At 59.2% G+C, this 15,058-nt stretch overlaps 5 protein-coding genes across 5 annotated transcripts; 4 read left to right on the top strand and 1 right to left on the bottom strand.

The window, feature by feature from the left end:
* Positions 1–456: 456 nt before the first annotated feature.
* On the top strand, positions 457–1,615 carry BXZ73DRAFT_81042 (uncharacterized protein; the record flags this gene model as incomplete). The annotated part of the gene is made up of 3 exons (XM_048023411.1): positions 457–693; positions 722–1,186; positions 1,265–1,615. 3 exons carry the CDS (start codon positions 457–459, stop codon positions 1,613–1,615), a joined length of 1,053 nt encoding a protein of 350 aa, XP_047873361.1.
* A 1,375-nt stretch (positions 1,616–2,990) lies between these two features.
* BXZ73DRAFT_53727 (uncharacterized protein) lies at positions 2,991–4,373 on the top strand (the record flags this gene model as incomplete). The annotated part of the gene is made up of 6 exons (XM_048021059.1): positions 2,991–3,197; positions 3,251–3,415; positions 3,466–3,544; positions 3,600–3,716; positions 3,789–4,000; positions 4,050–4,373. The coding sequence occupies 6 exons, from the start codon at positions 2,991–2,993 to the stop codon at positions 4,371–4,373; spliced, it is 1,104 nt and encodes a 367-aa protein (XP_047873362.1).
* A 1,522-nt stretch (positions 4,374–5,895) lies between these two features.
* On the top strand, positions 5,896–7,428 carry BXZ73DRAFT_92478 (aldo/keto reductase; the record flags this gene model as incomplete). Its single annotated transcript, XM_048026369.1, has 9 exons — positions 5,896–5,961; positions 6,025–6,044; positions 6,092–6,195; positions 6,254–6,395; positions 6,467–6,683; positions 6,754–6,866; positions 6,930–6,985; positions 7,048–7,222; positions 7,281–7,428. 9 exons carry the CDS (start codon positions 5,896–5,898, stop codon positions 7,426–7,428), a joined length of 1,041 nt encoding a protein of 346 aa, XP_047873363.1.
* Positions 7,429–7,463: 35 nt separating this feature from the next.
* On the bottom strand, positions 7,464–10,069 carry BXZ73DRAFT_53737 (uncharacterized protein; the record flags this gene model as incomplete). The annotated part of the gene is made up of 4 exons (XM_048021061.1): positions 7,464–8,115; positions 8,178–8,422; positions 9,087–9,717; positions 9,789–10,069. 4 exons carry the CDS (start codon positions 10,067–10,069, stop codon positions 7,464–7,466), a joined length of 1,809 nt encoding a protein of 602 aa, XP_047873364.1.
* Positions 10,070–11,540: 1,471 nt separating this feature from the next.
* BXZ73DRAFT_53684 (cytochrome P450) lies at positions 11,541–13,956 on the top strand (the record flags this gene model as incomplete). Its single annotated transcript, XM_048021051.1, has 13 exons — positions 11,541–11,772; positions 11,835–11,967; positions 12,024–12,215; positions 12,264–12,412; positions 12,473–12,588; positions 12,645–12,765; positions 12,823–12,836; positions 12,901–13,067; positions 13,140–13,162; positions 13,252–13,333; positions 13,421–13,552; positions 13,649–13,792; positions 13,860–13,956. 13 exons carry the CDS (start codon positions 11,541–11,543, stop codon positions 13,954–13,956), a joined length of 1,602 nt encoding a protein of 533 aa, XP_047873365.1.
* Positions 13,957–15,058: the final 1,102 nt, after the last annotated feature.

Raw genomic sequence — 15,058 nt, forward strand, 5'->3', positions numbered from 1 at the left:
CAACTTTGGGTGAAAAATCAAAGGCGACGTGTTCGAGCGATCGCGAAGGGTCATGAAGGTGGTCAAAATGCGAGTGAGGAGGACAACTGAGAGTTGCGCGTTGCGACCACGCGCACAGCTTGAACTTGAAGCAATACTAGAACTGAAGAGGGCTTATGATGGCCCTATTGATGGGCTGGTGGCCTAAATAAAGCCGTGGGAACGTTGAAGCGCCTTCGAGCGTAATCGAGAGGTGGAATCGCCTCCAAAATCGCGCTTTAATCGCCTACTCTGACCGCCCCTTCGACCCTCGTCCTCCCGACGCTGCCAACAGTCGGTCCACCATGCGGCATATATATATCACCAACGCTCTTGCCTGGCGTTCTCCTCGCACAAGAACTGCCCGTCGTCCGTGAAGCCAACCGCTTTCCCTCCCGTCCATCGCCTCCAACCCATCGCCCCCAGCTCACTTGTGCAATGAGCCCGTCCTCTGGACCTCCCCGAAAACTGCGCCACATCAAAGGGCTCTGGCTCGAGGACGGCAACATCATCCTCGTCGCCGCGGGTGCCAAGTACGGCTTTCGACTCTATCGTGGTCTCCTCGCGTCCCAATCATCCATCTTTTCCGACATGTTCGCGGCTGCAATCCCAAGCACAGAGGATTCACACAACGGCTGCCCCGTAGTCCACCTCTCGGACTATACGGCCGACCTTGTCTATTTTCTTTGAGTGCTTCTCCCAGGACAGCACCAACGGTACGCATCCTTACTTCACGCGTCGCTCTGGCCACCAAACGCCTCCCCCGTTTTCCAGCTTCTACGACAGCAACAGTGTCATCACGTTCGTGGAGTGCGCCGCGGTCGCTCGCCTCGCACACAAGTACGATGTTGAAAACGCGCTTAGCAGAGCCCTCGACCTCCTCCGGGAGCACTTCACCTCCGACTTCGACGTCTGGGAAGACGACGAGCGTCGGGAGCCCCTCACGGGCGTCGACGAAGACCGGACGTGCGCCATCGGGGCTGTGAACCTGGCCCGGTTGACCAACACGCCCTTGATCCTCCCGCTCGCGCTGTACCTATGTGTTCAGCTCGGCGGAGACGTTCTCAAGGGCTGGACGCACAACGGCACGACGGAGCACCTCTCGCAGGAAGACCTGGAGTGGTGCATCAACGCGCGGGCGCGGCTGGCGAGCGAGAACACGGCCGGGGTCAGCCGGGCGCTGTCGTTCGGCGGCTGGCTGTGCGCGCGTATGTGCCAGGCCGTGCTCCGGTATGTGCATACACAGGTGCTTGCGGAGCCGGTGGAAGATCGGAAGTGGACCTGCGACGCTCTCGGTGCGCGCGATCGGGATCGCGGGAGGGCGGTGGAGGACGCGCTTGCTCCGGCGGGGCGGCATCTCTGCGGGAGGTGCCAGTGGAAGGTGCGGACTTGGCATGAGGTGTACCGCAGGCATGTGTGGAGGAGCCTTCCGGAGATATTCGAGGTTGAGGTGGAAGGATGGGAGGTTGAAGAGGATATGGAGGTGGATGATGAAGACGAGGCGGTGGGTGCGGGCGAGGCGAGCGAAGACGAAGAAGAGATGGATGGGGACGAGACCGAGTCGTCGTCGTCGTCGTTGTCGGACAACATGGACTAATAGTCAGCCGTTTCTCACTCCGTCTTCAAATTTCAGGTTCGTCTCCCTTTGTTCAAAGTAGTCTCTCGCTCACTTCATGCTTTCAGAGCTGAGAACCAAACAATGTGCCAGCTTAGGTAGTAATGTGCTTTCTTTCCCTGTACACTGCGTATCTACAGATATTCTCGATCCTCTTCTCATTCGCACACGCCCATTATCTTGTGCCAAAACGGCAATCCTGAGCTTGGTAGGTTTCCCGCGTGAGACCGGATCGCTGGGCTGCCCACGGTGACGCTTCCACCTACCCATTCGCGGGAATCGACGCTGAAAAATTTCCAGGTGACAAAAATGACGACATCAACTAGCATGTTTCCCCGTGCATGAACGGATCGCTGGTTCGTGGCATCAACGTATCCTGATGTTGGCACCCGCTCGTCGGTTTGCAAGCCTCGTCGGTGTGCCTGACGAGAAACTCCTGTTCTGTTCGAGGATGCCTGAGCGCAGTTCGCAAAAAATAAGGCTAATATCGAGATATGTTGAATGGCTCTCATGTGGTGTAGCAGGTATGGTACTTCAGCACTGAGCTCCCATCCGCGTTGACACGGTTGTGGAGCAGAGAGAACGACTAGTCGAACCCGGCATTCATCCACAGAAGGCCCTAACCCTGCTGACGTTGTCGCAGGGAGCTCGTCCAGCTATAACCTGACGCGAAGCTGTCATCGCCCCTCTACACGCTTATGACGCCGCAGCAAAGGCTCATACAGAGTTTGTGCGCAGCCCCGAACCTTCGTCTTCCTCTATCTATCAGCGCAAGACACAAGACCCGATTAAGGTGAGTGCGCACACGCCTCGGGCGATTCGATCTTCTCATACTCTGTCGGTTCTCAGCGTCGTGGAGATTGAGGGCACGCGGCCATCTATCTGACAACACGCCCCCTCTGCCCCGGTCCTCAACTGTTCGCCGTTTCCGCCGAAATCTCCTTCTTACGGTGGGTACTGACCAAGCGAGAATTAAAAGGTTCTTTACGTGCCTCGCCTGCGATGGGACGCATGAAAGCATCGCCTTTCGTCGGATGTGCTTGCAGCGGCTCAACGGTGGACCGGAATCGATTACCGCATGCGGCATGTCCCATCAACCAGGGTTCTTCGGGGGGAGAGGCATGCGGGGAGGCATTTCTCGAACCCGTGGGTCTGGTGTGGCTCTTTTGGGCGGGGTGGCGGCTGGGGGCACGTAATAAGGGAGACGACGCGCGAAGGGCCCGTCTGCGCAGGTCAGAGTGCCCCGTCCTGTCCTTGGCTCCTCCGTCCTGTTCTCGCCATGTTCCTGGATGTAGTATTCTCCGCTGTGCGTACCTCTCCACCCCCCTGAGATGCTCTCTGACCTGTTTTGTTCCGGATGCAGCCTTCTAATGTGCCCCCTGCCGCTCGGCTCGCCGCCGCGTTCGCGGGGATCATCCTCGAAACGTTCTTCTGCGGTGCGAACATGGTCGTGTACATCACCGGAACGTGGTCTGTCCTCTCGCGCAAGTACCCGCAGTCTTTGACCAAGCGGGACATCGTCTTCCTCGGCGCGAGCACTTCCATGTGCGTGCTGGCGCTCTGGGTGAGCTTATCAACACGATCTTCCGCGACGGTGCGTGCTCACAACGTTGGCAGCACTGGGCAGGGGATCTCTACACCCTCGTCCATGCAGGGATCACCAAAGGATTGGACATCGACGCGTTCGCAGCAGCGTTCATGCAGACAGGCGGACCTCAGGGCATCGGCTTTGCATGGCAATTCATCTACGTCTCGCAGACGCTCATCGCAGACGGATTCATGGTACGCCCTCTGCTCGACTCCCGAACACGCTTCCTCAGTCCCTCCCCCAGATATACCGCGCGTTCATCGTCTGGAGACAAGAGTGGGCCGCGATCGCTGCGCCCCTCGTGATGCTCTTTGTGGAAGTCGGTGAGTAAACTCCCGCCGATCCATGCGCGCCCGTGAGATAGACTTTCTGCCGCAGTCTTCGGCTACATTATCGTGGCGCTGGGACTACGCCCCTCCTTCCCAAGGACGACCTACATCGTCTGCCGCCGCGCCTTCTTCGTCCTCGCCGTCGCCACCAACCTTCTCGCGACTGGTGCGTGCCCAGTCTTGGCGTGCGCGCGCGCGTTCCGCGAGTTCTCACGTCCGTGCCTTTTGCGCGCGATAGGTCTCATCCTCCAGCCCATCCTGATCTCACGCCGCGGCGCGCGCGAGTACCGCCCGGAGGGCTCCGCGCTGCGCACGCTTCGCTGGCGCGCGATGGGCTACATCCTCCAGTCCGCGGCGATCTTCACGATCTCGAGCCTGTGCTACATGGTCACGATCTTCGTGGACCCGGTCGGGTTCATGATCTGCCACTACCTCTTCCCGCCGGTCGTCGTGCGTCCCCTCTCCCTCCCCGTGCGCGCCCCTTCGCTGACGCCCGCAGTCGCTCGTGTTCTCGCTCACGGTATCGCGCATCTCGCTCGCGACGGGCGCGGACTCCTCCCCGCCCCGCCGCTCGCCGTTCGGCGCTCCTGGCGCGCGCGCGTCCTGCCCGAGCCTCCCGCTCTCCGCGCCCGCGACGGAGGAGGGCGAGGCCGGGCGTGCGGGTGCGACCATGCGCCCGATCGCGATCCACGTCTCGGTGACGACGACGCGGTCGAGCGACCGGGAGAGCGTCGCGTCCTTCGACGGGGATTCGGGCCTCAAGGAGGCCAGGGGCGACTCGGACGTGAGTGGCTTTGCATTTTTGCGTGAGCGGCCTTGCTGATGACGGTTCTACAGATCATCCTGATATCCCAAGGGAGGTTGTAGACGTGCGGTTGGAGTGTGGGTGTGCCGAGGACTGTTCTGTATTTATAGGTGCATTGTATTCGTAACCCTAACCCTTTCTATGCAGTCTGCTGCCCGAGCCGGCGTGCACGGGCCCCAAGTTGCCCACAGTCGTCATAATATTCTTGCAGAGATCCCCTTCTAGACCTCCACGTGCAACCTTCTCATGGTGCGTTTTATTCTCGATTCTCGTAGCTCTACCGGATGCATACCCACTGTGACCGGGCAGATTCCGGCTGAAGAGCCCGGCCTGCGCTGATGCCATCAGCCTTCCCCGCTCATATCGCATCGTGCTCAATCCCGTAAGTCGGGCATCGCAAGATAGTGTTTTTGAGGCTTTAAACGGGCACTCTGGGGAGCTGGAGGACCTACGACCCTGATCGTGGACGCGGCAGGTCGCACCGGCACGTATATATGACGCGGACGCACGATGAGTGGCGAGTCCGCGTCGAAGCCGTATTCTGTTCCGCGCACTGTCTTCGATCTAATACCTTGCTTGCAGGCTCAAGCTTGACTCTTCAGACCCATCACATCATGGTGAGTACTCTCTTCCAGACGATGAGCACGGCTTTACTAAGTAGACGAACTGCACAGCTTCGTCTTCTCGTTCACCGAGTGGGTACCAGTTCGTCGCGGGTGGCGGAGATATCGCGGGTGGTGATTGAGGCGACAATATTCACGAGTGAAGAGGGCGGTGAGTTTGCCTCGTCGAGTCCGCCGTCTCTTAGGGTGTCCGACGCTCAGTTAGCAGTGTAAGCAAGAGCGCTGCGTGATAAGCCTGTACTGTCTTAGATACATGTAACTTGCGTCCGGAATGACCAATTGAACGATACTCTTGCTGTCTTTGGTTGTCATTGCTATATTTCCCCTCCCCCAGACTACGCACTTCCACAGTTCAATAGATTTCGCAGGAAGGGTGACGTTACAATTAATCACGTGCTGTGACTGATCGCGTCGTGGAGCGCCCACTGCCACAGTCCATGACGGCCGGCGTTGTCTAGATCTTCCTCTTCCTCCGCAGCTGTGTTCTATTGCGTAGACGACTTCGACACACACACACACTCTCTCTCCCTCTCTCTCTCTCGCAGTCGCTTTATGCTGCTGCCTCCATTCGTATATTTCTGGAACGTCTGCAACATGTCGAAATGGGAAAGTAAGAGCATAAGACCCACATATACTCCGAAAGCATGGACGACTTCTAAGCAGATTATAGATACAACCCCGATCGCAGACTCCGATCGTTCTGGTCGCCTCGACGCACCCAAGACGCACCTTCTAAATTGAAATATAGACTATTCTCTCCCCGAAGAGGGAGACAGTATTTCAAACTCGGGTCGGAGAGTGTCGTGGATGCATGGCGTCAGTAAGCCCCAGTGAGTGCATATATGAACAAACATGTGCCCTGTGCTGAACGTAAACCCCCATTCTCCGTGTCTTCTCTCTCTCTGATTGAAATACATATGTCTCTCGAAAACACAATCAAGGTCGGAGTTGGTCACTCTGCCGCTACTGTGGGCAGGATTGGTGTACGTCCAGTGTTCCATATGTATCTGCACATGGTTGCTGAGGATTCCTTCTACTGCCTGTAGCACGGTCTCATGATGATGACGTACGCGCACCCCCTATTCGCCGTTCAGAAACTGAGCCCATCCTCAGGTGGCGCGACCCGAACTTTCCCATCGCCGACGAGGACGCGTTTGCGGCAATCAAAGCCGGGATCGACGCCCTCCCTCCCGGCGCAAAGATGATGCTCAACAGCGGTACGTACCTTCTTGATCTGTGTATCACCTCAAGCTCACGATAGCTATTCACCTCCAGGCGATTCCTACAGCAACGATGGTGGCCCGGCGAACATACGCCTGCTCAGCCGCTTTTTTGCCAAGTACCCCTCGTACGCAGACAGGACCTTTCTCTCCGTCAAGGGCGGCGCCAAGCCGTACACGCACATCCCCGACCTGTCGTACGTCCACTTTACCTGCCCCTTGTCTCGTTCACCCAGACAAGATGCGACTAATCCGCTCCCACATGCAGGTCGGAGAACCTACGCCGGAGCGCGACGACCGTGAACGCCGAGCTCGGCGGCGTCAAGAAGATGGACCTGTTCCAGTTCGGACGCGTTCCGCGCGCGGAGAGCGGGATCTCGCTCGAGGACGCGCTCGGCACACTCGCGCAGCTGAGGGACGAGGGCCACTTCGCGCACATCGGGATGTCGGAGTGCAACGCGGCGACGCTCCGCAGGGCGCACGCGGTGCGTACGGCGTTTGAGGACGCTGGCCCGGTGGGTGGAGCTTTCAACTGATGCTGCGCGCGCGTGGTAGATCACCCCGATCAGCGTGGTGGAAATCGAGGTGAGCTTATGGTCGTGGGAGGAGGAGACGAGGAAGGTGATCGCGGCGGCGAGGGAGCTGGGCATCGCGGTCGCGGCGTACTCGTGCGTTTCTTCTCTCCGCATATGTTCGCTTCGTCGGGAACTGATTCGAACCTTCCTGTGTAGTCCCCTCGGACGCGGCTACCTCACAGGCACCCTCAAGAGTCCGAAGGACCTTAACCGTATGTATTCACTATCATTTCGCAGACGAGTAGACGTCTCATGGTCTGCTTCATACATACAGCCGGGGACGTGCGACACCTGCTCGATCGCTTCCGCGAAGACGAGATGCAGCACAACTTCCGCCTCGTCGAGTCGGTCAAAGGTATCGCAGAGAAGAAGGGGGCCACTCCCGCACAACTCGCTCTCGCGTGGGTGCTGTCGCGGGGAGATCACATCGTCCCGATCCCCGGGTCCTCGCGAGTCGTCCCCGTCCATCTCCTCTGACTGGAAGTCTGAAACATGGTATGTTTTCAGGAGTAAGACGCGAAACCTCGAGAACCTCGCCGCGGCTACTATCGACCTGACGGCGGAGGATCTGGCGGAGATAGATCGAGTGTTGGCCGAGATCCCAATCAAGGGCGGTCAGTACAATGACGCGTGGAACACGTCTTTATGGGGATGATATACACGGACGGCTAACGACGCGGTAGAACCTCTTCAGTACCACTCTGATATCTCCTCCCGAACGCCGACCAGCTCGGGCAGTCTCCCCCATAGCTGAGCCCGATAATATTTGTCCCCTGAATCTACCTCATCTGCGCACTCCTCGCACATATTGTCGTCGGGAATGAATTCCAGCCAATGGTCGAACACCGCAGGTGAGAACGCACTCTCCGGCTCCTCATCCATCTGTCGGCGCACGTGGTCCCGAAAGCCTTGACATCCTATCTCCTTGCAAGAACTGCGAGGGACCAAAGCAAGGAGCCGCTTCATGTTCTCCATAGAGAGTTTTGTGCGTGCGGTGATGCAGCGCGCCAGGTCCGTGGGGGACAGCTGATCAAGTGGGCGATCCGGACGGGCGCTGAAACCACGAACCAAGTCGTCCGCGGGCAACTTTGCACAGAGGTAGAGGGCGTAGGGGAGCATGGATGAGTTTCCGGTCAGGCGGGCGATGTTGACGACCGCGATGCAACTGCACGCTTCCGGCAAAGGGGGGTCTTGAATCTTCAGGGAAAAGTAGAAGTTTGTGGGATAGTAGTAGCGAAGCTTTTCGATGCCGATCTTGACGAGGAAGTCGATTTCGTACTTGTGTCCGGTGAGGATCAACGCGGATATGTCTGCATAGGTGAACGTATCACCGATCAAACCCCTTGATAGAATGTAGTCGATGAGACCTTGAAATCTTCTCAGATCATAGGTGTATGCACATACATTTTCTGTCCGTTGAACATGAGAGCGCGAAAGAGCTGTCGAAGGTCCTCAGGAGAGTCGTAGAGCTCGACACGGGGGCATTCATCACCACCGATAACGTTCGTAGCCGCGGGCTGTGGGAAAGAGAACATGTTGGCGAACACCGGTGATCGCTGTGCCAAAAGGCCTTTATACATCTTGAACTTCGTTTTTCCGGCGATGAGGACGATATTTCCGTCTTCGAACCAGAACTCTTTGTCCTGGACCTGCACCGCGGCAGTGGCAGTGGGCGGGCTTGTGCTATTTTGGGCGTGAAATGCTTGCGCGACTGGCGGTCCACTCATGTTTGAAGCCATGATACCGACGAGGGTGAGGGGGGGACCAGAGAGGAGTGTGATATCAGGTAAGTATGTGGAAGATGTCGAAAGGCGAACTGTGGCCTCTCGTGTGCAGATGGCGTCGGTAACGTGATCATTACGCGATATCTCCGCGATCTCACCGTCTCACGCGTTAAGCGCTGAAAATGCGACAAACTTGAATACTACTCGGCGTGGCAGTTACTCCCAGTACCGCCCAAGAAATCTACCTCCCCTGATATACAGAACATGACGGTAGGTACCCCCTCACATAGCTGCCGTTGTCTCCCTGTTCTCAGGTTAGCACACGTCCTCGTGACGTCTCCGAGAGCCTTGAGATTAGATGCCGGGCTTCGATCCAACGGCATGAACACCAACGTTTTGTACACCTGTTCCGGAAAAATATTCGCCTCGCCCTTGATCCCCTTGGGAATCTTGTCGCGCTTGGCGCGGCCGCACTCCGTCGACTTGAGCGCATCTCCGAGGAAGACTCGATGTATATGTTACAAGACTAATCAGAGTCAGAGACCTCGTCATCGTTCCAACCGCGGACCTCGTCCTCGATCCCGAACACCGCCGGTAGCCTCTTCCACATGTCCTCCGTGATATCCTCGTCCCGTTCCCAAGCGTACTCGTGGCATACCCCGTTCCCGAGGAGACCCGTGGGGCTCTCGTAGGTGAACGGCGAAGGCGGATCGAACGGCATGAACACCGTCGGCGCATACACCAGGTCCGGGTGCTCCTCCGCCCGCTTTCCGATCTTCTTCCGCGCTGCGACGCACTCGGCGTGCCCGCATGACTTGATACCCTTGCCAATCAGCGCCTTGAAGACGCGCTTCGCGTTCGTCCGCGAGAACAGGTCGCGTGCGGAGATACAGAGCGCGAGGTCTCGTTCGGAGAGCTGCTCGACCGGGCGGTCGGGGCGCGCTTGAAAACCGCCGACGAGCAAGGAAGGAGGCAGGATTGCGCAGTGGTAGAGCGCGGTGGGAAGCATCCCAGTGTGGCCGGTGAGGCGGGCGAGATGGACGACATTGATGCAGCTGCCGGGGTCAAAGAAGGGTCCGTGATTGCCGATGAACACATAGTAGGAGGTCGAGTAGCAGCTCCGGAGAATTTTGAGCCCTTTGTTCAGAAGGAAATCGATCCGGTACTTGTGCCCGATGAGAACCCAGGCAGAGATGGCCGCATAGCTGGGGTCTTTGGATCTGTTGCACCGTTTTGAGGGAAGATGTTTGTTGAGCCTCTCGGAGCGATGCTGGAGCAAGTGGCCACTTACCCATCTTCAATTCCGTTCGGTATGATGAGGCGGAAGAACTCGCGAAGGTCCTCTGCGAGATCATAAAGTTCAACTTCAGGACATGCACTGTCGTCCGTTTCGGGTTGTGGCAGAGTGAACATGGCTTTGAACACCGGAGAGCACTTCGCGAGGATGCCCTGATACATCTTGAACTTTGTGCGTCCAGCGATCAAGATGATGTTTCCGTCTTCAAACCAGAACTCTTCATCTTGGACGAAGTCGTTCCCAACGAGAATCGATCCGCAGCATGTTCCCTGCATCGCTGGGCTCTCGCAGCTTGACATGGTGGCAGATGGAGAAAAACGCAGACGCGGAGAAGCGCGTCTAAGTTGTTATCCGGTGGGTTAAGGTTTCGGAACCTTTGAAGCGAACTTTACACTGCAATCTCCGCGAAATGGCTGCAATTGCTCAAGGTACTACCAACCAGTAGTCTGCCCTAGGCCGACTTTCTAACGAAGGTCGTCAACCTGTGACGCCATCATGAGGCACCCATGTGCATACGTCATCGAACCGCGGGAGAGCTCACGTGCCGGTTCCCACACAAGCTATTTTCCTCCTGCTGCGATGCTCCGTTACAACTTAACTCATTCGACATACCCATGGTTTGCCGCGCATATAATCTGCTTTCATGTGGTGAGAAAGCGTACTTTGTGCTCGTGCATACCCCTGGATACTAAAATTGTGATATCAGTTCGAAATCCGTGCGCCCTCCGTTGTGAGGACGAGTTGAGATGGCACATTCAGGGAGATGGGCATGAACGAACATGTCTATCATGCAGAATATGGTATGGAGCCATCTAGAACGTGGATTTCACGTGTTTACTGAAACGCAGTACGCTAATTCTGATCTCGGTAACCGACCCGCCTCTCGGCCTTCCCCGGGATGGCCCTCGACGTCAGTTGAAATTCAACGACTCGGAGGGGCAAATACGTGGCCTGGATGGCGTTGATTTCAGGGCGTAGTCTTCTCAGTGAGCCCGGAACAGCATTCATAGTCTATGCCCGCCGAAACTGGCTTTCAGTTGCAGGCTTCCCCTCCGCGGACCTGCTGTTCTCGCGAGTCCGCTGACCGCCTACGCAGGGACAGGATCTTGGTTCACTCCCAAATAATGGCTCCTTTCAGTCACCCCGCTGCGGCGTTATCACCTGGGTGCGCTCCCAGTGCGCTCGGCCACGGTTCGGTTACCCGGGAAAGGAGTTCCAGCCGCACCATCGACCGGCCTTACTGCCACCCATCGCGATACGACACAAAGCCCGGCCCCAGGGAAGATCCGCCGTCACACGTGGATCCTTCTTACTAAGTTGGGGCGCCGCCCGAAGGCCCAAGTCCCCTCTCCGCCGCCGCAAGCGCCATATTGCGCCCGCCGACCCTAAATCGAGGGTACGCACAGGGCTTCGTCTCCGTGTTCTTTTTACGCTCCGCCCCGACCTCCGTACGCCGGCTACGCGCCGCTGGAACAGCAGGAAGCGCTTGCGCTCCGGCACGCGTCAGATTCAAGTCCCGCGGGGGCGGAGCGACAACACGGCAGGCTGCAGAGCTGATTTTCCCCGGACGAATGTGTGCGCGCCCCGCCCTGTCTTCGCGCCCTACTCCCATGGCGGAAATTCCGCTTCGAGGCCCGCAAACGTACTTATGCGAAACCCACGCCTCCTCGCGAGTTCACTCTCACCCCCCAACCACCCCACCAGACTCTCCCCGCAACACCCAAATCGACGCTTTCCAGGATCAAGATGTCAAATGCATCTGCGACGTCGTTGGACTCAACTCCAACGCTGTCCACGGCGCCCGCCGGGCTGCTCGTCGTGCTGGCGCTCGTGACGGTGGCTTCAGGCCTCCGATACCTCAGGAGCGCCAGCGAACGGCGTCCACCTGGGCCGGCGGGCCTGCCGCTTCTGGGCAACGTCCACCAGCTCCCAGTAGACTACCAGTGGCACAAGATGGCAGAGTGGGGGCGAGACTACGGTGCGTCGCCTCGAATCGCCTCTGATCGGGCACGGCGCTCACCCGGTTTTCCGAACGCGCAGGGGACCTCGTCTGGGCGAGGTTCTTCCGCACCCCGACGCTCATCGTCAATTCGAAGGCGGTCGCGATTGATCTGATGGAGAAGCGGAGCGCCAGGTACTCGGACAGGCCGCCGTTCATACTGCTCAAGGAGCTGTACGCACTCTCTGGTCCTCTGCGTCGACCCATATACTGAGCTGGGCACGTACCAGGCTGGGCTGGGAAAAGGTGCTCAACAACCTCCACTACGGCGACTCGTTCCGCAAGCACCGCAAGTGGCTGCAGGACGCGTTCGTGTCGAAGGAGGCCCTCGCGAGCTACCAACCGATTCAACGGCGCGAGACCTACACCCTTCTGCTGGGCCTGTGTGAGAGTCCGGAGCTTTTTATGGATCACGTCAAGCGGTACGCATTACCCCGCACCGTGCATATCACTCGCTAACTCTCTACCAGGTGGGCCGCCGCAATGGTCTTGGAGATATCGTATGGTATGCGCGTCCACTCCCTCGGCGACGAGCTCGTCGTCATCGCCGAGAGGGCGACTGTGGAGACGATCATGGCCGGAAGCCCTGGGTCGATGATAGTCGACTTCTTCCCAATCCGTGCGTCTTCCCCGCGACTCTGTCAGCTTCGATGTGACGCTGAGAAACCCGCGGGCCCAGTGAGATACCTACCGATGTGGATGCCCGGCTCCGGGTTCAAGCATCACGCCGCCCGCGCGAAGGTCTTCATCAGGAGGATGCTCGACGTCCCCTTCGCAATGGTGCAAGAGGCCATGGTTTGTTCAGCCCACAGCCTACGTCTTTCGCACTACGAGCTGACGCATACGCGCAGAAAGAGGGAACAGCGAAGCCCTCCTTCACCGCCTCGCTCCTGGAAGAAGCGGCCGCGCAAGGCATCCTTACTCCCGAGCACGAGGAGGACATCAAGGGCGCCGCAGGGGTTATCTACGCTGGTGCGTCCTACCTTCCCGCTTTGTAACGGACAACCACTCACTGACCATGAACTCCAGCCGGCTCTGACACAGTACGCGCTGGCGCTCTCCCTGATCACGGATGGTGGCATACTCACCCGCTCTATTCCCGCACAGACGACCACCGCAATGCGGACGTTCATGCTCGCGATGGTCCTCCACCAGGACGTGTACAAGAAGACGCAGGCGGAGATCGACCGCGTCGTCGGCGCGGGGCGCCTTCCCGATTTCGAGGATCGGGAACAGCTTCCCTACCTCGAGTCTGTGATCATGGAGGTGCTCAGGTCCGTCACTCGCGCCTCCTTGTACCGCCTCGTCGGGTCGGCGCTGACCAGCGCACACCTCGGCGTTGACAGGTGGAATGCCCCCGTGCCCCTAGGTGCGTGCTAGCGTCGGCTGTCTGGGCCCTCGTGCCTCCCCCGGGTGGTTGACGACGAACGAGCACTGACGGTCCCACGCCGGGCACAGGCGTCCCGCACGCGACGAACGCGCCGGACGACTACCGCGGGTACGCCATCCCGAGCGGCACGATGGTGGTCCCGAACGTGTGGTGCGTCCCTTCCTCTCCCTCTCTCCCTCCCTCCCAACGTTCTCACCCCACTCCCCGCTCATCCAACGGCACCTCCCGACCGCGCAGGTGGATGACGCACGACCCCGCGGTGTACCCCGACCCGGCCCGGTTCGACCCGGACCGGTTCGCGCGCGCCTCCGCGGCAGACGCCGCGCGGACCGACGACCCGCGCGACGTCGTCTTCGGCTTCGGCAGGCGGTGCGTGTCTCCGGTCTGTCTGAGGGGTCGGGGAGCCTTCTCCCGCGTTCCCCTATCGGACGTCAGACGCTCACGCTACCGCTGCTGGATGGACAGGGTCTGCCCGGGCAAGGCGTTCGCGGACGCGTCGCTGTGGCTCGCGGCGGCGAACGTCGTCGCGACGATGGACGTCGCGTACGCGAAGGACGCGCGGGGCGCGGACGTCGTGCCCCGCGCGGAGTTCGTCTCGGGGTTCGTCAGGTGCGTCGTTGTGATCGTGCTCAGGGCGGCTGACGAGCCTGGGGGCTGACGCGCCGTTGCGTTGCAGCCACCCGAAGGACTTCACGTGCGCGTTCCGGCCGCGCTCGGACGCGGTGCGGGGGCTGATCGCGCACATGAGCGCGGTGAACATCGTCTCGGCGTGAAAGCGCGAGGACTTTGTACGATAAGGCGGCGTGGGCGGTGGTGGTTCGACGGCGGACTATCGGTCTCTGTATGTACGGCATCCTGTGTTTTGACCGTCCCTTTTCCCGGCCGCCGACGGCGTACGCTTGTCTGACCACGAGCTTCTTCCTGTACAGTACTTATCTCCCCGTGACGCCGTGCACGGCACGCGCAGAGCATCGCATGCTACTTCTCGGCCATGCGCACTCCAAGCTGTGACATCACCCTGAGGCCTGCTTCTAGCCTCCAGAGTGGCAGGTGGGAGACGGGCGTGGTCTGGGCGGCGCTCTGGTCATTACGTCCGCACCGGGCCCGCGACGGTACCCAAACCTTGCTTCCAAACACGGTCCACACCGCGCCATCTCCCCACGTTGCGCAGGCGGCCCCCGCTCTCGCGATCGCCCTCATGCCACATGTCCACACATCAAAATCGCGCACGCGCAGCACGTACGTCTGCCAGTGGCCACAGCCCACACACGACCGCGGTCCACAGCGGCGAGCTCGAACACGAACCGTCTCCGCACGACTGCAGGCTGGGGCCCGGGGGCTCAGCAGGCCCTCCCATCACCGTCGACGTCGGGCACCGGCATCAAGAACCTTTCGAAGACAAGTACTTGCGCTAGAAGGACGGCGCTCACGCGTTCGCCCTGTTTCGCGGGCGTTGAGCGGAGGGCTCTTGGGCCGGAGCCGGCGCGCGCGATCTTCCGTGGCTGTACCTGTACCTACGAAGTTTCGGATGCAGGGGGACAGCGAAGTCGCGGCGAAGAACGCCGTCGTGGTGCGCCGACTGATAGAACGGCTGGGGGACCTGCAGGGCTAGTGTACACATTGTGGTGCGGGCTGGTAAGGTTACATCGTAGGGAGGAAAACTATAGATACGCGCTGAATGTCGATCGCTGGGCGAGACGAAGCGTGTGGTGTAAGGTAAAATGGGGAATGGGACGAAGATGGGGAGGGAAAGGGACACTGAAGGGCATAGAAGATGACGAAAGAAGAGAAATGAAATCATGCATACGTCCGAAGTGATGCCCACCACGTGAGTGCCACCGACAAGGCCAACTAGACGCCAGCGCGAACGGAAAC

This window comes from Epithele typhae (genome assembly GCF_022376455.1).
Source record: "Epithele typhae strain CBS 203.58 chromosome Unknown BXZ73scaffold_71, whole genome shotgun sequence".
Taxonomy (NCBI): Eukaryota; Fungi; Basidiomycota; class Agaricomycetes; order Polyporales; family Epitheliaceae; genus Epithele; species Epithele typhae.